The sequence below is a fragment of the Onthophagus taurus genome, chromosome 8 (genome assembly GCF_036711975.1).
Source record: "Onthophagus taurus isolate NC chromosome 8, IU_Otau_3.0, whole genome shotgun sequence".
Lineage (NCBI taxonomy): Eukaryota > Metazoa > Arthropoda > Insecta > Coleoptera > Scarabaeidae > Onthophagus > Onthophagus taurus.
The window spans coordinates 5,511,260-5,537,600 of record NC_091973.1 but is presented as its reverse complement, the minus strand read 5'-3'; the positions used below and the strand labels follow the sequence as shown (position 1 = coordinate 5,537,600).

At 35.7% G+C, this 26,341-nt stretch overlaps 4 protein-coding genes and 1 long non-coding RNA gene across 9 annotated transcripts in view; 4 read left to right on the top strand and 1 right to left on the bottom strand.

The window, feature by feature from the left end:
• Positions 1–403: 403 nt before the first annotated feature.
• LOC111425670 (RNA-binding protein 24-B-like) lies at positions 404–5,491 on the top strand. Its single transcript, XM_023059857.2, has 5 exons — positions 404–1,105; positions 1,214–1,340; positions 1,679–1,736; positions 4,101–4,324; positions 4,383–5,491. Exons 1-5 carry the CDS (start codon positions 638–640, stop codon positions 4,520–4,522), a joined length of 1,017 nt encoding a protein of 338 aa, XP_022915625.1. The 5' UTR covers positions 404–637; the 3' UTR covers positions 4,523–5,491.
• Positions 5,492–5,584: 93 nt separating this feature from the next.
• LOC111425671 (hydroxymethylglutaryl-CoA lyase) lies at positions 5,585–7,047 on the top strand. Its single transcript, XM_023059858.2, has 5 exons — positions 5,585–5,737; positions 5,793–5,932; positions 6,122–6,245; positions 6,290–6,691; positions 6,746–7,047. The coding sequence occupies exons 1-5, from the start codon at positions 5,669–5,671 to the stop codon at positions 6,980–6,982; spliced, it is 972 nt and encodes a 323-aa protein (XP_022915626.2). The 5' UTR covers positions 5,585–5,668; the 3' UTR covers positions 6,983–7,047.
• Positions 7,048–7,754: 707 nt separating this feature from the next.
• Positions 7,755–10,816, top strand: LOC111425669 (Syntrophin-like 2). The gene is made up of 5 exons (XM_023059856.2): positions 7,755–8,253; positions 8,306–8,591; positions 8,660–9,186; positions 9,236–9,460; positions 9,514–10,816. The coding sequence occupies exons 1-5, from the start codon at positions 8,056–8,058 to the stop codon at positions 9,823–9,825; spliced, it is 1,548 nt and encodes a 515-aa protein (XP_022915624.1). The 5' UTR covers positions 7,755–8,055; the 3' UTR covers positions 9,826–10,816.
• Positions 10,449–14,193, bottom strand: LOC139431163 (uncharacterized). Its single transcript, XR_011641468.1, has 2 exons — positions 13,999–14,193; positions 10,449–13,878 (listed from the first exon to the last, which is right to left on the bottom strand). It is a non-coding gene; the product is annotated as an uncharacterized lncRNA (long non-coding RNA).
• A 201-nt stretch (positions 14,194–14,394) lies between these two features.
• The window catches only part of LOC111425681 (atrial natriuretic peptide-converting enzyme-like), a 25,750-nt gene continuing 13,803 nt past the window's right edge, over positions 14,395–26,341 (top strand). For 4 of the 5 annotated variants that reach the window (XR_011641315.1, XM_023059884.2, XM_023059880.2 and 1 more), the window contains exon 1: positions 14,395–14,461. The gene's annotated coding sequence lies outside the window, so the exon portion shown is untranslated. Of the gene's footprint in view, positions 14,462–22,295; positions 22,333–26,341 lie in introns of those variants that run through there. The other variant, XM_023059881.2, reaches the window with a different exon arrangement.

Sequence of the window (26,341 nt, the reverse complement as noted above, 5' to 3'; positions counted from 1 at the left end):
CAAACGAAACAATCCGGTTAAAACATTTTAGTTTTCGAAGGAAAGTATATAAAGAAACATATAAAGATTTTAGATTTAAACATAAATTTGAAGATGATCTAGAATGAAATTCAACGATAATTTTCTTTGAAACTTTCGAAAAGGGGAAAACACAAATATACACGGGGGCATAATAAGGGATGATTTAGAAGAGTCGAGATCAAAGAGGGACGGGGATTCAATTGTCGTGGCAACGGGAAGGGGGCCTTTTCGGGGGTGATGGGTGAGACGGGAGGGTTAATTATAATGCACCCCTCCGAGGAAGGTCGTGCGGTACCCGCGCGTGGTCCTCGGTCCCCTCCTCGGTGGTGGTGGTGGTGGTGGTAGCCGACGTGCAGACACCACTTCTGCGATGCTCCCGGAGGTTAGATCCGAGGTAGCCACCGGGGCAGAGGCACGCGAACGAAAACGTTCGGCGTCGCAAGCGGCTATATTTAGTGCAGTGTTGGCGCACACACACACAGAGTGGGCACGCATTTCACGCTCTACGTTCCTCCACGTACGACATTCGCCGGGTGATGCATCGTGGGGTTGCGGTAGTACGTGCCGTTTAGTGGTGTGAGGTTGTTCAGTGCTCCGAGGCACCAACGATAGACTTATGCGAGATCGTAAGATCAACTTCACCAAAGAGTATATAAACAATATTGTCAACCCGCTCGGTAACCGGCCAGATCCGTTCGGTAACAGGACCGCAAGGACCACCGAGGCCAGCGCCGCCAGCGCCAGGGCTGCCGCCGCGACGCAACCCACGGAGAATCAGCTCGACCAAGTCGCCGCCACCTCCACCGCAGCAGCCGTTTCAGCCGCCCCAATGCTTATGCAAAACGCCACCCCGACCTCCACCGAAGCAGATAGCCTCGTTGGAGGTCTTGGTCTCCTACCAGCAGGTCTGAATGGTGCCAGCGTTCAAAATCGAGACACCACATGGACAAAACTTTTCGTTGGTGGTCTTCCCTATCACACCACCGATCGATCTCTAAGAGAACATTTTTCCGTTTACGGCGACATCGAAGAAGCCGTCGTCATCACCGATAGGGCTAACGGAAAGAGCAGAGGATATGGATTTGTGAGTATCGGAAACAAAGACTTATTTCGTCTTTGTTGTCTTTGTCTGTATTTCATATTGGGGGTAATCCCCCGGAGATATTTTACGTCTTTTCTCTTGTCTTTCTAGGTCATCATGGGTGATCGACAGTCCGCCGAGAGGGCTTGTAGGGAACCTAATCCCATCATCGATGGCAGAAAAGCCAACGTTAATTTAGCCATCCTAGGGGCCAAACCCAGAGGCAATGTTCAAACTGGTAAGTTTGTTTGGTAAACTACTTTTTTGATATAACCATTTTATTTTGACGAGTCATTTTAAATATTTGATGACGCATGTAACTATTTTCATCTTTTATTACTCCGTCAAAATTTTAAATGATCTAAATCGATTGCGTTGTCTACACTATCTGGTCATTTAATTGTAATTTCGATGAAAACCCAAATTCTAACGGTTATAAAGTAGTTAGATCAAGAAAGCGTGACTAGACCACGTGTCGTATGGGTCGACCAGGTGGTGGCGACTTCCGCTTTAAAGAGACATGTGGTACTAAAAGAGCCAAAAGCAACGTAACGGATCGAATGCGTTTGGTTACAGGGTTTCCCTTTCCGGGGGTGAGGGCAGGATACCCGACTCTTCTACCAGGACAATACGGGTAAGTGCAACCAGAAGATCGGAAGTTAAAAAAAATATAAGCAATCGTCGAATCGATCGTTCGCCAAAAATAAAGTGGCCATAGTGAAGACATGTTGGTGACCTTCAATATAATTTACAGATTAGCTATCGGCTGACTCTCGGTTATCCGGAATGCGATGAAAGTAGCTCGCAAATCTCTTTTATCAGAAGTTAGTTTCTCACACGTACAACGCTGAGTGTTTGTGAGTGTGGGTGTGGTTTCTTTTTTTTTATTTTTTTTAATTTATTTTTGATTAGTTGAGTTCCACTTATAATTAAAACTTTTGCACGGAGGTATCGGACCTCTCTTACTTGTTTGCTGTGAGGTTTTCTTTTTTTTTTGGGCTGACTACTTGATGTTCGTACCTTTTTTACATTTTACGAGTTTTTATTTATTTATTTATTTTTTATCTGTTAATATACTCACCACTGCAGATGTAACACTAACAGCTAACAGTTCACCTTGGTCGATGTTGCTTATTAACAGGAGCGGATCGCCGATTTACGATTTCGTAATAGTGACAAACACTTGTGTTACAAGCAGCTCGGTGAATATATACAAGACCTTTCCAACGTTAAACGGTCAAAGTAGTGAGTGAGCAGTGTGTATGGCTTGAATTTCAAAAGACAAATCGACGCGCATCTTTCTCTCAATGAAACAAATTTTTTTTAATGTTGTTGTAGTTTTCTTTTTTCTTTCCGTTCGTAGCTACTTAGTTTCTTGTAGATTTTATAACAATATTTTAATACTTTTTTGTTGGTTTTTAACTTAAATTTAATCTTTTTGACGTCTTTTCGAGTTTGTAAAAAAATCTTAACCAATGAACAAACTCGTTCGGATATGAAAATAGACTCGGATTTTACCAGCTGCTAAGATATCCTTCGTCCTGTCACACGAGACGTTCGCGCCCACGCATCCTTTGGCACGTGCCAAGAAGATTTTTTTTTCATTTTAACCGCCTAACCAGAAATAAACGGTTCGGGAACGGTTGCCGCCTCCGCCGCTTTCAAACCGGAGGCGGTTCCAAAGGGGTGGATAAACGCCCATTGGATAATCCCGGAGCAAATCCGGAGTTTAGTTTGGCCGCCCCGCGATAGGGGAGCTCACGATTGCGCCGTTCACCGGATATTTCCGACGCGTGCTCTACCGTTTTTTTTTTTACAATTTTTCGCTTCCGGTCTCCGGTAGAAACATTTCCGCGCCGATTTAGATCGTGTTGATAACCCCTTTTTCCCCCTTTCGATGCGCTATATGAAATTACACGCCATGGGAAATAGACTTCTCTATCTAATTTTTTTTTATTATTCTATATACGATTAATGATGATGCGAACATTAGGTTATATTTTATATTTCCTGTTTTATTTTAATATTTGTCATAAATTATACATATACATATATAATAAAATTAAATGATTTGGATTAATCATTTTTGGAAAAATTTTTAATGTTAATTTTACAATCGCATAAAAAATAATGTGGTTAAAAGAGTAATAAAATTTTTGTAGTGTATTCTTGAAGAATTATGCAAGTACCAATTGTTTAAGATCTAAACCATAAAAGGTCACAACAATGAGTGATTATACACGATCGAATGCTGTTATTATGGTGACGTTGTTATTGAAATTTGGTAAGATAGGACCCACGCATGTTTAATAAATACAATGGAAAGGCTGTTAAATGAAAAATAAATAATTTTTTATCTGTTGGAAAGATCTTTTTATCAATAATTTAGCACGGCGAGGAGTCCGAAATGAACTTTGTTGGAAAGAATGGAGCGCAGAACGGAAATAGACTTGGCAACGGTGAATATGTCAATTTGGCTTAGTGTCGGCTCTAAATATGAGGGAAATTTTCGTGATTTAGGCCCGAATGAGAAAACGGAACCTGAACATTCTACGTCGAATGCTGTCAGTCCGGCCCAAATTGGCCAGTTTGGAAATAAAATATCTATATATAAACCGGCATACGCATAAAACCCGCCGCGACATTTGCTGCATCGAAAATAAAACGTCGCCGCCTTTCTGTTCTAACCCTCACTCCACTAATGACGCTCTCTTCGAGAAATAACTTCTTTTCTTCTCTTTATAAATATCCCCTTTCTATATAGATGTTGTCGTTTTTAATATAACAACAGTAACGCCTTTCTATCTAATACCGAGAACGGAAGTCGTATGTTTTTTTTTTAATTTTATGATTTTTGAGTTCATTTAGACATTGTCGTAGAATCACGTGTTGTACACACTTTCAATTGTTCTTTGGTTTTAATTTTTTTTTTTGGAGTGTTGTGCTTTGGGGCTCCCCCAACTTCCAGTCGACTTCCCCTAATCTCCCTCGTTTTCAGGATGCCGGGGTATATGTACCAGTCGCCGTATTTAGCGGCTACAGCTCCTGGAACATTAATGCCTCTACCCGCCACGCAACTCTCTCAGGCAGCGGCATTAGCAGCTACTTCGCAATTTTATGAATACCAAAATGCTGCTGCAATGGCTGCTGCGGCAACCGCCCCCTACACAGGACAATATCCAAACGGTTTCGATGCTTACACACCGTACGCAGGCGCAGCTGGTATGTTAAATTACAAAAGAATTTTTTTGAAAGAAATTAATTTTTATTTTTGTCGAAGGTGCTGGATATATGCCATATACTTATGCGCTGCCACAAACACCAAGTTTGCCAACAGCAACAGCGACGGCATTTCCAGGATTACCCTATCAGGCAGCAGCCGCGCAAGCGCCCAGCATGCAGGAAGCAAGATTGCCGTAACTGACGGTTAAAGTAAAAGATTCCCCCGTAAGACGACGAACGAAACCAATGATGATTATTCCAAAGGGAAGTAGTTACACAACTTGATAATATGTATAATTTAAAAGCAGATACTCAAGATCGCTGACTTTGCAGTTGAGTTCCTTGTTGGTCTGCAAAGGTACGTGCAATCTCGGTAGTGTAACACGATTAACTAATTATCATAAATTAGGTATAGACTAGATAGTCAATTCTCGATTTAATAATAAACTAATTGAGTTGTTAGCGCAAGTCTAGTCTGATCGCGATCGTTTTTATTTACTTTACTAGGATTAAAGGAGTAGCTATTTATTCGTACAATACTCGTTAACCTTACCAAAATATTAGCTAGTCAAATGGTTATAAAACTGGACAAAAAAATTGGTAAAGGGTGCCTTATATCCGAAGGTTGAATGTTTTAAACTTTGTGATACGGTGTACTTAAACAGCCTGCAATCTAGTCAGAGAATAAAATCATAACCGTCCAGGTGGTTAGTGCCTTTTTTTGTAACACAGGGGGCTGTTGCTATACAAAAGAACTACTAGATAACATCGGCACATAATCGAAGCGTTACTTATTTTTTGCCAAATCGTTGTGGAAAGATAAGAAATCTTCTGTCCTAATTATTATATACAAAGATTACTAAGTTTAGGATAGTTAAAATAAATTCTAGTTGATAATTATTTGTTAAGAGGATACCTCTTTTATTACTATCTATTAGCTTTGTTCCTCAGCGCAAAATAAAACAACGTTTATTATTGCCCTGAGGAAAAAAGCAATTTTTAATTATATTATTATTTATACTTTTTGATGAAATATAAAGATGAATAGGAGGCGCCATCATTTATTTATATATCGACAAAGTTGTACCTATGTATGTCAATAGTTATTATTTTGTAAAATTTACTAAGATTATAATATAGTTAAGTTAAATAAATATTTATAAAGGAGTTTTCAATTATTTATTCGAATTTGAGCCCGACTACGTAAAACTCTCAGTCCGCTCTCTATTTATAAAGGCATCTCGGGGGGCGTGACGTCACATGTGACGTCACCTGTTATCGTTTACGAGCAACACGCGTTCCTCAAATTTGAAAGCAATTTCTGGTCGTTTAGTCTCCAACGGAATGCCTATTCGACAGTTCAAACGCCTCTTTGGCCACCGATGGCCGCTTCGACTCGACGGAAACCGTCAGGTACGATTGGAACCGTATTGAAGTTATAATTAACCTAACTTCTCGTACCCAACAGCATAGCTCTTTCGTGAGGATCGTCGAAGTCGGGCCCAGGGATGGCCTGCAAAATGAGACGACGACCGTTCCGACTGACGCAAAAATAGAACTTATAAATAAACTCAGTGACACCGGCCTCAAGACAATCGAAGTTACGAGGTAAGCAACCCTCCAACCACCAAACATATTAACCGATGATTTTCGTTAAAAAAATATTGAAATCTTACATTTCAATAACATTTATATTTATAAACATAACCGTTTCTTTGCTTATATTATTACAATGAAAACAAAAAACACAACATTTCATTGAAATCTCGGACTTTAACATTTTATTCAAATTTATAGTTTTGTCAGTCCGAAATGGGTACCTCAAATGGGTGATAACTTAAAAGTTTTTACTGGAATAACAAAGAAACGCGGGATTTCTTACCCTGTTTTGGTACCGAATACCAAAGGGTTAGCGCAAGCAGTAAGTTCCACGTTTCCATACAAAAATTCCCAACCTAAAATTAGATTGCAGCCGGCGCCGAAGAAATAGCCGTTTTCGCCTCGGCTTCAGACGGCTTTTCCATGAAAAATGTTAACTGTAGCGCAGAAGAGGGAGTAAATCGTATCAAAGCGGTGACGGATGAAGCCAAAAAGAATAATTTAAAAATACGCGGCTACGTTTCTTGTGTTGTCGGATGTCCTTATGATGGCGATGTGAAACCTTCCGCTGTAACAAAAGTAACGGAGGCTTTGTTAAATTTGGGCTGTTATGAAGTATCGTTGGGCGATACTATTGGGGTTGGAACTAGAAATAAAATTCAAAATATGGTTAAAGATGTTTTAAATGTTGCCAACCCCAACCAATTAGCTATTCATTGCCATGACACTTACGGCCAAGCGTTAGTTAATGTTTTAACAGCTTTAGAAGTAAATTATTTCTTGATCCAGTTAAGATAATAAGATAAATTATTTCAATTTTAGATGGGTATCACGGTGGCTGATTCTTCGGTAGCCGGGTTGGGTGGATGTCCCTATGCGAAAGGAGCAACCGGAAATGTTGCCACGGAAGATTTAGTTTATATGTTACATGGATTAGGTGCTCAAACCGGTATTGATCTGAAACAACTTGTTAAAATAGGCCACTTTATATCTGAAATTATCAATAAACCCCCTGCCTCTCGCGTTAATAATGCTTTATACAAAAAATATGAATTTTAACTTTAATGAATATTAATTTGTAAATTATAATTTTTATAGCAATCGAGTATATTTCAAGATTTTCAGTTCTCTATATTTTTCCCAGTTGCTCGGGATCCCCTCCCAATTATCCTTCGTTCTCAGTGTGTGATGTCACGTTGGTCCAAGAGTTTAGAAGTGTTATTTTTAAAGTGTCTATATCCATAACTTACATTTTGGCTTCGTTTAAATATTTTTTTAGTAATAATAATTTCTCCATCCTATGGCCTCCGAGTTTAGACAAAGTCACTGTCAATCGAGAAGTTGTAATATGCATAAATCAGTTTTAGGTTTGTATGGTATTGATTCTACGGCATAAGTTTAGCCAAGGTAGTGCAATTCCAGATTTAGGTGGACATAGTGTTAGTTAAGTCGTGGCCGCATACATTTTCATCATAACACAGCAGTTGAAGCAAGATTTGAAAGACCCCTTATTCCCTAGGTGTTCAAAAATTAGCAAAATGAAGGCCTTGCAGCATCTTGCCTATTAGCTGTTGTCAAAAGATGTTCTGTTTTAGTTGTTTGATCGATCACACGAAAGTGTTTTACTCTGCTCCTCAGGGTGTTTTTTGTCAAACCACTCATAGATGGTGCCTCCTTTTTATTTAAGACTAAAAAAATTATATTGAATATATGAATTATCAAAATAGGTCTTTCTGTTGAATTCAGGACCGGTATGACGTCATATTCCCCACTTCCTTCATATTTTTAACTTACTCGCACCATCTATACTCGACTAGCGAAATATATCGATTCATTTATGATATAAGAAAACCTTTTCGAAGTCGTAAAGTTCCATCTATGCTCTTTTATGGGAGTTATTCAAACATCAATACCACTTTGGCTACAAAACCACTCTATTTTGTTACACATTTGTTTTGGACCTTTTAAAAATGGCTCCCCGTTCTCTACGTGTAGTAATTAATGTCCCTTAGTGTATCACGTTGCGGCTGGCTTTTGCAATGTGCCGCTTTACCAACAGTTAGAAGACTTTACAAGAAGATTACCTCAAAGAGTCCTCTGGAAAAGAGGCCCTTAGGACGATTTACACCAATATGAGGATAAATGCGACCAAAATGACGACGCCGATTGAAGAGAAAATCGACAAAAAGCTTAAAATTCGTACTGGTATGGTCGCTGTTAGTGACGGAAAAAGCAGACCAGTTCCTGTAAGACTCAACCTCTCTATGGAAGTATTAAGATTACAAAAAGAAGAATTAGTTCCCTTAGAATCAAAACCTTCCACATCACAGGTAAATAATTAATTTTAATTTAATCATTTAATTGATTATTTGAAATAATTAGGAGAGGATGGTGCAAATTAGAAGGCAAACAATTGGAGGATTAGGATTAAGTATTAAGGGTGGCGCTGAGCATAAACTCCCCATTCTTATTTCAAGAATCTATAAGCATCAAGCTGCTGATCAGACTGGGGAGTTGTTTGTAGGCGATGCTATCATCAAAGTTAATGGGGAATATATCACAGCTTGTCCTCATGATGATGCAGTTAATATTTTAAGAAATGCTGGTGATCTGGTTGTTTTAACTGTTAAACATTATAGAGCAGCTACCCCTTTCTTACAAAAACAAGGTAAGTTTAAAACAAAATATTACAAAGTTATAATAATAACATATTTAATATTTATATTAAAATAATAGAAGAAAAAGAATCATCAATGACTAATGATAGCAACAGCGGTACTGGAAGCGGAAATAGTGATGAAAAAGACGCTTCAGAAGATAGTTTGAAATTGACATTGAGTACAAATTCAAGACCAAGTTCAATTTGTTCAGAACTCGACCAGGAGGCGCAACAAACTCGGTGGATAGACCTGGTGACATTACCTTTGATGATGGCCTATGTGACGAGGTACATTTTTGGCACAGACAAACTGCGACCGAACGCTTTCGAAGTTCGAGGCCTGAATGGAATCAGCACAGGGATCATTCATTGCGACGATTCAGCCATTCTTTCGCAGTGGCTTAAATTTATTACTGACAACATAATTGGATTAACCAATTTACAGATGAAGCTTTATAATAGAAATTTTAGTGTATCTGATAGAATAGAATATATGGGATGGGTAAATGAAGGTGTATTAAATAATAATCATCCTTGGCAAAATTATAAACCAAGATTTTTTGCTTTAAAAGGAACGGATTTAATGTTATTTGATACTCCACCGGTAAATATAAAAATAATTATAATTAATTTAAAAAAAATTGTTGTTTTAGTTAACTATAGGTGATTGGACAAAGTGTCCTCTCCTTTTCAAAGTGTACCAAACAATGTTTAGGGTTGTAAAAGATTCCGAAAATGTGGACGAACGACAACATTGTTTTTTGGTTCAAACTTCTGGTCAAGATTCCCGTTATTTTTCGGTGGAAACGCGTCAAGAATTGTTAAGGATTGAAAATGCTTGGCACTGCTCAGTATGTACTGCAGTTATGAAACTTGGGGTAAATTTTAAATGAAAAAATGAAAATGTTTCAATAAAAAATGATGATTTCAGAATAAAACATTTACCGTTAGTTGTAATGGAAAAACGGCTGGATTAACTTTAGATTGGAATTTGGGATTCTCATTGTATGAAGTTGACCAAAAAATCCCAGTGTGGCAATACAAGTTTTCTCAGTTGCGCGGTTCTTCTGATGATGGCAAATCAAAATTAAAGTTGCATTTTCAAGACATTGAATCGAGGGCTATTGAAACGAAGGAATTGGAATGTACGATTTTACAGAGTTTGTTGTTTTGTATGCACGCGTTTTTAACGGCAAAAGTGGCGTCGGTTGATCCGGGATTTTTATCGTCGATGGTATTGTGAACGAATTAAATTAATTAGCGCAGAAGAGTAAAGACTGACCGACAAAAATGGTATAGGACCAGATTTGTAGATCAGCCATTTGTAGTACTGACTAGCATAACCGTAAGTGTACTGCACAAGAAACTGCGTTGCACAATGTTCGATTAGATAGTGAAGATTTTTACAGATGTTCCTCGACCTAGCTCTTTCTTTCATTTAGGTGTTGTTCTATACTCTCTTTAAATATCTAGCGTTAGCGCAAGAAACAAGTTTTATATATATTAAAAAAAACAATGATAAAATAATACAAATTACTAAAATCAACCACATTAAAAAATCACACGGTGTAGTTTTGTTAGTGATATTGTTAAATAAATTCTTTGATAAGACGACGAAAGGAAACTTGATAAAATTCGTACATATCTGTTGAAATTATCGATATTTAAACTATTGTTGTTGTGTACAAAATTTGTTGTTAAAATTTATTAAAAAAAGCGTGTGTACATAAAACATAAAAAGAGGCGACAAATTAAAACTTGTTTCTTCGAAGCATCGAAAAGTGCGGGCCATAGTGCGTTGCAAGTTAGTCAATATAACAAAGCGAAAGCGGTGGAACGATTCAATTCTGTAGCAATAAACGAAAATATTTAAAGAAAATGATATATTTCAGCCAAAATTATTTGTCGGAACGGTGAAAATAAAATACATAATGTGTGTGAACCGTTTAAAGTAGACTTTCATATTAAAAAAAAAATAGTAAAGAACATAGTGGACGAGCTCAGCTTATACATTTAACGAAACGGACTCCTGCTGTAATGAATCGAAATGAAACACTCGATCAGTCATGGTTGTGACTACTCTACGTTTCCTTTCCTGATTGTTTCCCTTTCCGTAATCGTGTAGTCAATTAGAATTTCGTTAAGTAATCTCTTGTATAATTTATTTTTAGATGTTTTCTTATTAAAAATCATTATTTCACGTTGACAATATTAAATATATATATATAAACTAATATTTTGTTTTATTTTTATGCTATTTAACAATTTTATTTCATCTGCTTAATATGGCGATGTATGTATGTATGGATTGGGGAGTGCATGCAAAACTGCACGCCACACTTAGGCCCCATTGGGCCTCTTGTGCATCCTCCCATTACACACTCTGATCACATCAACCAGCCTAAGGATTTACCAAAGACTAGGACAGCTCCTAGAGGTGCATTCCTGATGTCATCTGTGGTTGACCATTCCTCCCCGAAAGTCCTCATTCTGAGGGGAGTCAGCAAGCTTCATGTTTTGAAGGTGCTTATTTAGTTTACAGTGTCCCGTGAGGAGACCTGTGGCAGTGCGAAGGGCACTTTTACCGAAGCCCTACGAAGAACTGGGCTGTTGCGGCTGAAGGATATTTTAACAATTCCTTAGCGAGATGACAGCCCGGGGTACGGTCCTACCCGTTTAAAAATTTTTTGTGGGTAATGTGCTTTATTAACTCGATATGAGTGCACAGGGCGCTCTACTGGCAACACGTTTGGCTAGCCTGTCCGCGTGGTTATTACCCTTGGAGCCGGAATGCCCTTTAATCCACTGGATTCTGACAGAATTGTATTTCGCGGCCTCCTCCAGTGCTTTGTGAGAATCCATAACTACTGCAGACGTTATAATAACTCTGCTTAAAGCTAAAAGAGATTGTTTACTGTCTGTAAAAATAGTAAAACACTTACCCCGCTTGTTGTATTCAACAATGCAGTCAGCAGCAAGTTTAATAGCAGTTAGTTCCGCTTGTATGACGGTGGTGCTGGACCCTAAAGGTTTAAGACCCTAAGGTAAAAATATGGCGATGTTGCAAATACACTGTTGGAAATAATTCACGAGCACACCCTATATAATCTGAACGCGTGAAGATAAATCCATAATATTTGCGGGGCATAAAGGTTTACTGTAGACGAGTTTATTCAGAGAGTTTCGAGTTTTTCTGTTGTGACATTATTGACTGAGCCGCCCTTCCAAGTGGTACATTAAGTCGCTATGGAAACTGAAGTGGGTGGGATATACCAGTTGTTTCTAGTGTGGTGGGATATACCGGTCTTTACTTAAGCGACTTATCGACTGTATGCTACGTCTTATAGCGATAGTACGCGCTGCTCACGTGGGATACTCTCGCTGTTGATGTATCTCCTCTCAGCAGAGTTGCGCCGCTCTCCATGTGAGGATAAGTCACACTACTTTAGTACTACTTCCATACCAAATTTCATTGCGCTAGACACACGCATTCAGATTATACAGGGTGTGCTCGTGAATTATTTCCAATAGTGTATTTATTCACAAATTTTCTGCAATACCTGAGTAGCACTTTTAGTGTTATTAGTTTGAATATATAGTTTGAATTGGATAGCGGCATGAAAAAGTAAAGTGATCAGAAAAGTTTCAGTATTGTTGAAAAATATGATTCAATTTCTTGATTATGCCCTCCAATTCTATATCTACATATACACTGTTGGAAATAATTCACGAGCACACCCTATATAATCTGAACGCGTGAAGATAAATCCATAATATTTGCAGAGCACAAAGATTTACTGTAGACGAGTTTATTCAGGGAGTTTTGAGTTGTTTCGTCGCGGCATTGTTGACCGAGCCGCCCTTCCAAGTGGAGCATTCCGTCGCTATGGAGACCGAAGTGGATGGAAAATACCGGTCGTTTTTAGTGTGGTGTGAGGGACCACATTGTTATCGTACTCTGTGCGCAATGGATGGACGATCGCGTTACTTAAGCGAGTTTGAGTGAGGAATGTTTGTGGGTATGCACATTGAGGGTGTATCGTTCTGTGAAATTGCGCGTCGTCTCGAGCGGTCGTTATCAGCAGTGCAACGGGCATGGCGAGAATGGTCTGAGGTAGGACATAGGTACCTACAGCCGCGGCCGGGAGGGCCCTGCGCGTTCCCAGCACTCGAGGATCACGTTCTTGTGCTCAGCGCTTTAGCGTCGTGTGTGTCCTCCTCAAGGCAACTTGGAGCTGTTTGGCCACTGGCAGGGGAAGGCGCACTCACTACGCGAACTGTACGGCGGCGTTTGGTAGATAGTGGACTGGCGCGCGCGTCGTGCGATGCAGCGGATTCCAGTAACACCCGAGCACCGCAGCATACGTCACGAGTGGGTCGACGCTAGGCATTAGTAGGTTGCCGAGTAGAGGGACATTTTGTTTTCCGACGAATCAAGATTCGAATTGAGCACCGGTGATGCGCGAATTTTAGTTCGTCGGAGCCGTGATGATCGTCTACTCGAGCAGTGTCTGCAAGAGCGCCCTATCCACCGACAACCGTCCATTATGGTATGGGGTGCGATTACATATGGTGGACGTACACGTCTGCTGCGTGTATAGCAGACCATGACGGGTCAACGATACGTAGATGAGGTGCTGCGGTCCGTTGTGCTTCCCTACGTTCGGCGACTCCCAGGTCTGCTATACATGCACGACAAAGTACGACAGCATATCGGGCGTGTTGTACAGACCTTTGTGGAAGCACCGTATACGAATGCTTCCATGGCTAGCTCGGATTCCGCATCTGAATCCGATCGAACATGTTTTGGGACATGACTGGTTGGAGACTTCTACGTTATCCGGCTTCCTCGGCTAACGTTGAGGAGCTATGGAGGCGAGTTGAGGTGGCATGGTTGGCATCCCTCTCGCTACAGTATAGCGACTTATAGACTCCATGCCAAGTCGTGTCGCGATGGTACGCGAAGCTCATGGGGGATACTCTCGCTATTGATGTTTCTCCTCCCAGCAGAGTTGTGCCGTTCTCCATGTGAGAGTAAGTTACACTACTTTAGTACTACTTCTATACCAAATTTTATTGCGCTAGACACACGCGTTCAGATTATACAGGGTGTGCTCGTGAATTATTTCCAACAGTGTATATATATATGTTTTAGTTGATTCCATTTCCAGTATAAGTAGTTTTTGCACATATTAGTAGTATTAATTTTGGAGGGTTATGTGATGGCGATCTTAATCTTCGCAATTACATCGTTTGTATCTTCCTATATTTCTTTTTTTCTTGTTGGTTATACAACCTAGAAATAGTTTTTAATGGCCATTTATGCGCTTAAATGCTTTAAGGCATAGTTTACAAAATATTTCATAAATCAAAGTTTATGGTATGTTTGCGGTTTTCGCCGGGCAGAAGTACATACCTCCGTATTTCCGAACAAACTAAAAATATGGTTTAATGTGCTTTTAAAGAGTCTGGGAGCGTTTTCTAGTATTTTCAAAAAGTCTTCTATATCTTAATCACCAATCTGTGCAGCAATAAATAATCGTGATAAGTAGGTAAACATCTCGTGCTTTCGGCCTCTTGCCTGGGATTGCTCTAAATAGGTAAACATGCCCGAATGGCTGTGGCCTTCGCACGGGTTAAAATTTATGTTTCTAACCCCACTCATTGAATGTCGTTAAATATGATTTTAAAACAACAAAGAATTTTTGTGAATATATAATTCAACTAGAGATTCATAGATGTCGTTTGAAGCTTGTTTATTATTTTATCCTTGCACTGGTTTTATTTATAAATGCACGAGTATAAATGTTTAATGTATTAAAGTGGGTATTAAAGTGCAAAAGTTCACACTTAATAAAAAATATTTATTATTTTTATTGGTAAGTGATATAATTAACTATTTATATTACATCAAAATAATAAAAATAAAATATTTGCGTTAATTTAAAATTCTAAAAACAAAAATCACAAATATTTCCTTCCATAATTCATAATTCAATAATTTACTCAACCAATTACATATTTTATCAGTAATCCATATTCCAACTTAAATCTGACCGAACCGATAAACTTTTTTATGTTATACAATCTATAAATGTTTTTTAACGATCACTTGGTTGATAAAAGATTGTTTAGGAAATAGCACTAAAGCATCCTATAAATCAAAATTTATGGAATGTTTGCGAATTTCGCGGGAAATAAATACTTACCTATTTCTAATAAACTAAAAATGTTAAAAGTTATTAATTTTTTAGTTTATGTGGTCGTAAAAATATGTTTATGTATAAATTTAATAAAAATTTTTTTGGAAGAAATGGAAAAGAGAATTGTGTGAGATTTGGGTGTGAGTAGTGCAGATCGATTTCTTGGAATTGTTAAGGGCGCTTGCGCGGACTGGGTTGGAATCAATTAAAAACCGGAAGGCGAAGTGAAAATTAACTAATAGAGCCGACCGAAATCCTCGCAGGAGAGGAATAAGGCTCGCGCCATTACTCGCCGTTTATAGCCTCGATTTTCTTATTTTGTACTCGGCGTCGGTGTAAGCCTAACTTATAGGTCTTATATGTTAATTTTACGTCCCGGGCGTGGAGATAAATTTCGCGGGTGGTGAACCGATCGAGTCGCGGAATTCGGCCCCCTAAAAAGATTAAATCGAAAATCGCCTCTGAATAATACCAAGAATAATCCAAATAGCTAATTAGCAAATAATCCTATTTTCCGTTAATGAACTTACAATAATACCTTGTTGATTGGTAGCAGTTCCACGTAAACATATTGATGCATTTACATTATTTGGGATTTGCTGTTTGTAAACATGTGAAATCCACAAAATCCGAAATGCGTCGGATATCGTTTGCCGCGGTTCGCGTCGTCGGCAAACTTGCCTCGTCTTGTTAGCATAATCCACCCTGTATTGAATTACAACGTACGTCCCGGGGCGAACGTTTATAAATTGCCCGGTAAATTAAGATATCAAATCCAATTTGCCTCGTCGGCGTACGTGACGAGAGCCGAGTTTTACTCGGAGATTAAATCTCTGCTGTTTTAGTACCAATTCGATACATTTTTTTCTATATTCAAATTTTATTAATAAATATTAAACGGTTTATGTTTTAATAGGTAATCATTTCTCTGCTTAATACTAAAGCAGACTGCTGTTTGTGGAAATCGTAAAAAAATCCTCGGAAAATTTAATGGAAATTCCGCCTGCCCGTGGTTATTAAGCTCGTATTAAAAATTATATTCTATTTGCCAAACAAGATAAGGCACATAAACTAATATACCGAGTATATTAACACCGAATTAGAGACTGTTAAACTTTGCAACAAATATTCCTTTGACCTGTTAATTTATGCTGTTAATGTATATAGCCGGTTACCGCTTTAATATCATTGGCGCTGCCTCTCAACTTGGTACGTATGAATGACCACCGCAAATTGATGAGGGGATTTAAGAGAATGGAGTTTAATTACATTGCATTAAATGATTTAATTCATAATCAGTTTCATTTATTTTTTAATAAAAAAGTATACAAGTAAATATTTGAAGAATAATAAAGCATTAAACTTGAAAGTGTCAATAAATACTTTCGTAGTTTGTTGATGTTTATTTAACAAACTTAATCTGTTGCTTTTAAAATTAAGAACAATAATTAATGGAGTTGTCGGATATTACTGAAATAAAGCACGGCTAAATATGAGGTAGCCGGGCTATAACGTAAAAGCAGAACTTTATTACTTCTCGGAATCCTTTGTGTTACGAGGATGGCTTTTAATTGAGGCTAAAAGTGTTATGGTAAATATTACATCGTAAAATTCATACACCTTTTCTAACAAATCAGATAATGAATGTGTAAATGATAGTGAAAAAGTTTATTTATGTTTTTCAGTTTATACCGGTTTCGGCGTGTTAATTCTATCTTCAGGAAACCACGTTATACGATTATCTTTTTATCTTTATCATACAACTTGTTTATAAAGAAGAGCTATTTTGTACTCTATATATCTTCATTTACAAGTATTAAAATTGATTTGTAATTTCGTGGTCTAAAAATTACTTCTAATATTGAACAATAATTAATAATATTTGTGTTTTGATTCTCTTTTATCATCGTGTGTGTTAATAAATGTCTAAATGACAGTCGTACTTTAACGATGAAAGATTTTATTTATGTTTTTCAATTTCTACCGGTTTCGGCGTGTTAATTCTATCTTCAGGAAACCACGTTATACGATTTTATCTTTATCATACAACTTGTTTATAAAGAAGCGCTATTTTGTACTTTATATATCATCATTTTCAAGTATTAAAATTGATTTGTAATTTCGTGGTCTTAAAAAATTACTTCTAATATCGAACAATAATTAATAATATTTGTGTTTTGATTCGCTTTTATCATCGTATGTGTTAATGAATGTGTAAATGACAATCGTACTTTAACGATGAAAGATTTATTTATATTTTTCAGTTTCTACCGGTTTCGGCGTGTTAATTCTATCTTCAGGAAACCACGTTATACGATTTTATCTTTATCATACAACTTGTTTATAAAGAAGCGCTATTTTGTACTCTATATATCATCATTTAGAAGTATTAAAATTGATTTGTAATTTCGTGGTGTTAAAAAATTACTTCTAATATCGAACAATAATTAATAATACTTGTGTTCTGATTCCCTTTTATCAACGTGTGTGTTAATGAATGTGTAAATGACAGTCGTACTTTAACGATGAAAGATTTTATTTATGTTTTTCAGTTTCTACCGGTTTCGGCGTGTTAATTCTATCTTCAGGAAACCACGTTATACGATTTTATCATTATCATACAACTTGTTTATAAAGAAGCGCTATTTTGTACTCTGTATATCATCATTTACAAGTATTAAAATTGATTTGTAATTTCGTGGTCTTAAAAAATTACTTCTAATATCGAACAATAATTAATAATATTTGTGTTTTGATTCCCTTTTATTATCGTGTGTGTTAATAAATGTGTAAATGACAGTCGTACTTTAACGATGAACGATTTATTTATGTTTTTCAATTTCTACCGGTTTCGGCGTGTTAATTCTATCTTCAGGAAGCCACGTTATACGATTTTATCTTTATCATACAACTTGTTTATAAAGAAGCGCTATTTTGTACTCTATGTATCATCATTTATAAGTATTAAAATTGATTTGTTATTTCGTGGTCTTAAAAAATTACTTCTAATATCGAACAATAATTAATAATATTTGTGGTTTTATTCCTTTTTATCATCGTGTGTGTTAATAAATGTGTAAATGACAGTCGTACTTTAACGATGAAAGATTTTATTTATGTTTTTCAGTTTCTACCGGTTTCGGCGTGTTAATTCTATCTTCAGGAAACCACGTTATACGATTTTATCTTTATCATACAACTTGTTTATAAACAGGAGTTATTTTGTACTCTATATATCATCATTTACAAGTATTAAAATTGATTTGTAATTTCGTGGTCTAAAAATTACTTCTAATATCGAACAATAATTAATAATATTTGTGTTTTGATTCCCTTTTATCATCATGTGTGTTAATGAATGTATAAATGACAGTCGTACTTTAACGATGAAAGATTTCATTTATGTTTTTCAGTTTCTACCGGTTTCGGCGTGTTAATTCTATCTTCAGGAAACCACGTTATACGATTTTATCTTTATCATACAACTTGTTTATAAAGAAGAGCTATTTTGTACTCTATATATCATCATTTACAAGTATTAAAATTGATTTGTAATTTCGTGGTCTAAAAATTACTTCTAATATCGAAGAATTATTAATAATATTTGTGTTTTGATTCCCTTTTATCATCGTGTGTGTTAATAAATGTGTAAATGACAGTCGTACTTTAACAATGAATGATTTTATTTATGTTTTTCAGTTTCTACCGGTTTCGGCGTGTTAATTCTATCTTCAGGAAACCACGTTATCCGATTTTATCTTTAACATAAAACTTGTTTATAAAGAAGCGCTATTTTGTACTCTGTATATCATCATTTACAAGTATTAAAATTGATTTGTAATTTCGTGGTCTTAAAAAATTACTGCTAATATCGAACAATAATTAATAATATTTATGTTTTGATTCCCTTTTATCATCGTGTGTGTTAATGAATGTGTAAATGATAGTCGTACTTTAACGATGAAGGATTTTATTTATGTTTTTCAGTTTCTACCGGTTTCGGCGTGTTAATTCTATCTTCAGGAAACCACGTTATACGATTTTATCTTCATCATACAACTTGTTTATAAAAAAGCGATATTTTGTACTTTGTATATCATCATTTACAAGTATTAAAATTGATTTGTAATTTCGTGGTCTAAAAATTACTTCTAATATCGAACAATAATTAATAATATTTGTGTTTTCATTCCCTTTTATCATCGTGTGTGTTAATGAATGTGTAAATGATAGTCGTACTTTAACGATGAAAGATTTTATTTATGTTTTTCAGTTTCTACCGGTTTCGGCGTGTTAATTCTATCTTCAGGAAACCACGTTATACGATTTTATCTTTATCATACAACTTGTTTATAAAGAAGCGATATTTTGTACTCTGTATATCATCATTTACAAGTATTAAAATTGATTTGTAATTTCGTGGTCTAAAAATTACTTCTAATATCGAACAATAATTAATAATATTTGTGTTTTGATTCCCTTTTATCATCGCGTGTGTTAATGAATGTGTAAATGATAGTCGTACTTTAACGATGAAAGATGTTATTTATGTTTTTCAGTTTCTACCGATTTCGGCGTGTTAGTTCTATCTTCAGGAAACCACGTTATACGATTTTATCGTTATCATACAACTTGTTTATAAAGAAGAGCTATTTTGTACTCTGTATAAAACCATTTACAAGTATTAAAATTGATTTGTAATTTCGTGGTCTAAAAATTACTTCTAATATCGAAGAATTATTAATAATATTTGTGTTTTGATTCCCTTTTATCATCGTGTGTGTTAATAAATGTGTAAATGACAGTCGTACTTTAACGATGAAGGATTTTATTTATGTTTTTCAGTTTCTACCGGTTTCGGCGTGTTAATTCTATCTTCAAGAAACCACGTTATACGATTTTATCTTTATCATACAACTTGTTTATAAAGAAGAGCTATTTTGTACTCTGTATATCATCATTTACAAGTATTAAAATTGATTTGTAATTTCGTTGTCTTAAAAAATTACTTCTAATATCGAACAATAATTAATAATATTTGTGTTTTGATTCCCTTTTATCATTGCGTGTGCTAATGAATGTGTAAATGACAATCGTACTTTAACGATGAAAGATTTATTTATATTTTTCAGTTTCTACCGGTTTCGGCGTGTTAATTCTATCTTCAGGGAACCACGTTATACGATTTTATCTTTATCATACAACTTGTTTATAAAGAAGCGCTATTTTGTACTCCGTATATCATCATTTACAAGTATTAAAATTGATTTGTAATTTCGTGGTGTTAAAAAATTACTTCTAATATCGAACAATAATTAATAATATTTGTGTTTTGATTCGCTTTTATTATCGTGTGTGTTAATGAATGTGTAAATGACTGTCGTACTTTAACGATGAAAGATTTTATTTATGTTTTTCAGTTTCTACCGATTTCGGCGTGTTAGTTCTATCTTCAGGAAACCACGTTATACGATTTTATCTTTATCATACAACTTGTTTATAAAGAAGCGCTAGTTTGTACTCTATATATCATCATTTATAAGTATTAAAATTGATTTGTAATTTCGTGGTCTAAAAATTACTTCTAATATCGAACAATAATTAATAATATTTGTGTTTTGATTCGCTTTTATCATCGTGTGTGTTAATGAATGTGTAAATGACAGTCGTACTTTAACGATGAAAGATTTTATTTATGTTTTTCCGTTTCTACCGGTTTCGGCGTGTTAATTCTATCTTCAGGAAACCACGTTATACGATTTTATCTTTATCATACAACGTGTTTATAAAGAAGCGATATTTTGTACTCTGTATATCATCATTTACAAGTATTAAAATTGATTTGTAATTTCGTGGTCTTAAAAAATTACTTCTAATATCGAACAATAATTAATAATATTTGTGTTTTGATTCCCTTTTATCATCGCGTGTGCTAATGAATGCGTAAATGACAATTGTACTTTAACGATTAAAGATTTATTTATATTTTTCAGTTTCTACCGGTTTCGGCGTGTTAATTCTATCTTCAGGAAACCACGTTATCCGATTTTATCTTTATCATACAACTTGTTTATAACGAAGAGCTATTTTGTACTCTATATATCATCATTTACAAGTATTAAAATTGATTTGTAATTTCGTGGTCTAAAAATTACTTCTAATATCGAACAATAATTAATAATATTTGTGTTTTGATTCGCTTTTATCATCGTGTGTGTTAATGAATGTCTAAATGACAGTCGTACTTTAACGATGAAAGATTTTATTTATGTTTTTCGGTTTCTACCGGTTTTGGCGTGTTAATTCTATCTTCAGGAAACCACGTTATACGATTTTATCTTTGTCATACAACTTGTTTATAAAGAAGAGCTATTTTGTACTCTATATATCATCATTTACAAGTATTAAAATTGATTTGTAATTGCGTGGTCTAAAAATTACTTCTAATATAACAATAATTAATAATATTTGTGTTTTGATTCGTTTTTATCATCGTGTGTGTTAATAAATATGTAAATGACAGTCTTACTTTAACAATGAAAGATTTTATTTATGTTTTTCAGTTTCTACCGGTTTCGGCGTGTTAATTCTATCTTCAGGAAACCACGTTATCCGATTTTATCTTTATCATACAACTTGTTTATAAAGAAGAGCTATTTTGTACTCTGTATATCATCATTTACAAGTATTAAAATTGATTTGTAATTTCGTGGTCTAAAAATTACTTCTAATATCGAACAATAATTAATAATATTTGTGTTTTGATTCCCTTTTATCATCGTGTGTGTTAATGAATGTGTAAATGAGAGTCGTACTTTAATGATGAAAGATTTTATTTATGTTTTTCAGTTTCTACCGGTTTCGGCGTGTTAATGCCATCTTCAGGAAACCACGTCATAACGGTAGTTAGATATTGTAGAAACTGAAAAACATAAATAAACTTTTTCATCGTTAAAATGGAATCAAAACAGAAATATGACATCGAATAATATTTATTTAAGTTTTAACTTTAAAAGATTTTGGAAAAATCCTAGAAATACTTCAAATAAATCCGAGAAAGTATTCAATATTCTTTGGAAGTGTACTTTCGAATAAGTCCGAGATATTCTTCGATATCCTTGGATATAAGTACAAAACACAATTTCATTTTTTAGATTTTTGCACCTCATCATATTAATAGAAAATCATCTAGTAGTATATTTATTCCAAGAAATATCAATGTTCTATGAATTTTGTAGTAATCCGTTGGATATTTTTTGCACAATATTAAAGATTTAGTCAGTGTCAGTTTAGAATCGTACAAGTGGGTGTAAGATTTTGGATGGTCTTTAGAACTGACAGAGAAAACGAGGACGTTCGACGTCGGGATGCAAATATCGCGAGCCGCGGACGTCGGACGGTTTCCCCCCAATCAGACGGCCGCACCCCCACTACCAGAACCCAGGACTTGTATAGTGGTAACTCGCGAAAGCTCGCAATCAGTTTCAGCACGAGGTAGCCAAGGGCAAACAACCCTCAAAAAGTCTTCAGCGCTCCCCCCAAAACTCGTAAGTACAATCCTCCCTCTATGAAAAAATGTCGATGGATTTTTTTCGTTACCATCATCATTGGCGCCACCGAAACCACCGCCGACACCTCGTAGTTTAATTTTCTGCCGTTCTGTTTTGTTTCCGATGTTCGCGTAGTACTATTTGTAGTATGGAGGGTGAAAGTGGACGAAGGACGTAACGCCTACGCGCCGCGTGATCGTCGCGTGGGCGATGAAGAGAAAACCGACCGGTTCTTCCCCCTATTTTCTCTCGTTTCACGACCTATCCATCAATCGTCCGTCAACGGGAAAGACGCGGTTCAATGCCCCACTTACGTCCGATTGTTTTTTTTTTGTTTTTCGCCGCCTCCCCATTTTCCGAAGTCTTTCCCGGGCCGGACGTGCCTGGAGCTCCGCCACGAATTCTCTTATGCCACCCGGATTATCGCGTAATGCCCTTAATAAATTGCCGACGGCGTGCGTCAACTTCGCCGCCGGAAAAACAACGCCTCAGAGATTCTTCCAGTAGCTTACCTTTCTCTTTCGCCCTGAGGATTTCGAGGGCTTCGATGTCAATCGATTCAGGTTAACTAATTCCCAAACTTTATCTATTTTCCAAAAGAATGTTTTATATATATATAATTAATTAATTAACTTTATTAATTTTTATTTGTAAAATAATTCCTAAGTCAAACTTCTCAACATAAGTTGGTCTTCAATTCAATAAGTTTAATTGCAGCTTAATAATTAGCGCTGTCGATCTGTTAATTTCCAGTAATTCGAAGGAAAACTTTCCGGTCTGTTCGCCGTGAAACGCAATCGACAGAAATCCGGGGGAAGTGAAAATTGAATACGCGCGCCGCGACGTCGACGCTAGCCAAGGTCATGGGCACACCTCCCCAAAAACATCCTGGCAAGCTACCAACGGTTATCCTATCGACTAACCCCAACAGCTGACATCGCGCTCCCTTCCCCCCACAGGAACCTCACGGGTTACCCCTCAACAACCCCCTTCATCCCCCGTCGCCGTTTCCCGCCCGCGTGCCGACACAATCGAACATCGATATAACTACGCTCATTTTAAATTCAAAACTTTGCCCTTTCCGCTCACGTCCCGGCTCTTTCTTCGGCGACATCGTGACGCGGGTTTGACAGTTAATTATTTGTCTCAAAAGAACGACAGTCCTAATGGAAAATTACCATAACTTGCATCGACTTGAGTAATTCCTAAGAACTAAGGAATTTTAATCCGTCTCTTTTTAGAAAACTACTTTTCCATGTTCTTACTTTGTTATCATTCATGACATACTTTACTAAAACCAGATTTATTTTTTGAATTTTTAAGATTTTTTAAGTATCAATGTCTTAATAAATGTTTTAATACTTACGCCGGAGAATGTATAACTTCGCTCGCCTAAACCTAGGTCGCTTGCGGGCGAGGCTCTACAATTAATATCATATCAACCCAAAACGAAATTTTCATTATTATTCATTTAAAATTAATATTTACGAGACATAATAAGTAAAACAGGTTTCAAATATTTTGCCTCGGCCGCAAACGACCTCGGCTACGATTATATACCACGATCATAAAGGATTATCTTTACATATGATAGCTAATCCAATTACCAAAAAAAATGTTAATGAACATATAGGATATATAGCACTTTAAAGTTTTCTGCAGCGCATTTATTAATAGTAAAATCAAACATTCAACAAAAACAAAATTGTCATTGTAATATGTCAATTTGCTGTAAGGTTTAATTATTACATACAAGAAGAAACTCAAAATGTACATTTCGTGTATGGTTTTTGCAATGGAAATGCTCGACAATCAGTAGGAAAATGTCAAGAAAGATTTCCACAGCGAATTTTCACATTTTTAGCGATTCTTTCAGAAGACTTCGAGAAACAGGTAATCGTACTCCAGCAATTAATGTAGAGGACGAAGAAGCTGTAATTAATGCTGTCATTGATAATCCTTCCATCAGCACTCATCCGTATCGTAAACAGAATGTTCAAGCTCTATAGCCAGGAGATAATCAGCAACGGTTAGCATTTTGTGAATGGTTATTGCAGCAACATGCCCAAAATAATGACTTCATTTCAAATGTTCTCTGGGCAGATGAATCATGTTTTACACGAGATGGTATAAATAATTACCATAATGGACATATCTGATCATTACAAAATCCGCATGCGATTAGACCAAAGAAATTTGGACGCTGTAAATTACAGATTTTTTTTGAACAATACACTTTTTGATTTACTTGAAGATATATGTCTTAATGTAATTCAAAATATGTGGTGCCCCATCTCATCGCGGAAGAGTAGTTGTCGAGTTGTTAAACCAATATTTTCCAAACAAGTGGATTGGTAATAATGGTCCATTTGCTTGGCCACCTAGATCCCCTGAAATTAATCCATTGGATTTCTACTTATGGGGTCAAATGAAACAAATTGTGTATCAAGTGGAAATTAACACACGAGAACAGTTATTAAACAGAATACAAATGCTTGCTACTGAAATAAGAAATCAACCAGACATTTTAATTCGGCTGAAGAACTCTTTAATTAGTCGTTGTGAAGCATATATTCTAGCAGAAGGAGGCTATTTTGAAGAATATTTGTAATATTTATGTGTTTAAAAAAAATGTTGCAGTTAATTATGATATAAAAATTAAGACTTTAAAGTGTTATAATTTCGTAAATAATTGAAATAGGACATATGTTCATTAACAATTTTTTTGGTAATTGTATTAGCTATCATATGTCAAAGTTTGATGGTGAGCTAATAAATCACATATAATGGCCACGAATATCCAAAATTAATATTTACAAGATAGTAAGTAAAACAGGTTTCAAATATTCTGCCTCGGCCGCAAGCGACCTCGGCTATGATTATATGCCAAAATCATGAAAGATTGTCTTTGATGAGTGTGATATATGATGGCCAAGATTGCCTAAAATAAATATTTACAAGATGTAATAAGTAAAACAGGATTCAAATATTCTGCCTCGGCCGCAAGCGACCTCGGCTACGATTATATACCAAAATCATGAAAGATTGTCTTTCGTGAGTGTGATATATAATGGCCCAGATTGCCTAAAATAAATATTTACAAGATGTAATAAGTAAAACAGGATTCAAATATTCTGCCTCGGCCGCAAGCGACCTCGGCTATGATTATATACCAAAATCATGAAAGATTGTGTTTGATAAGTGTGATATATGATGGCCAAGATTGCCTAAAATAAATATTTACAAGATATAATAAGTAAAACTGGTTTCAAATATTCTGCCTCGGTCGCATGCGACCTCGGCTACGATTATATACCAAGATCATGAAGAATTGTTTATGATGAATGTGATATATGATGGCCAAGATTGACTAAAATTAATATTTTGAAGATATAAGAAGTAAAACAGGTTTCAAATATTCTGCCTCGGCCGCACGCGACCTCGGCTATGATTATATGCCAAGATCATGAAAGATTATCTTTGATGAGTGTGACATATGATGGCCAAAATGATCTAAAATTAATATTTACAAGATATAATAAGTAAAACAGGTTTTAAATATTCTATAAATAATAAAATAACTTCTACTTGCTTTATTTAAATATACAGTCGTACATGTTTCAGGAAATTATTCCCATCTTCAGCGACAAGCTATTAAAATAATGAAAATCACATTAAATATTAATCTTATGGTAACATTTAAAATCAAATAACTAGAATTAAAAATGAAAAGTGAACTCTGAACATATTAAAAAAGAACTCACCGTCAGGAACCGTAAGAAGGATCACAAACCAAGCAAAACATATAAAAAACAATAGTTTTCTAAAGGAAAAACCATGTTAAAATGAATTCAAAATATAATAAAAATTTTTTAAAAAATTTTTTAAATGGCGTTAAAATTACGTTAAATCTAAGACAAAAAGGAAATAAAATTAAATATATTAGAGAATAAAAGAAAGAGAGTCTTACCTATAAAAATATAAATAACAAATCAAACATTAAAAT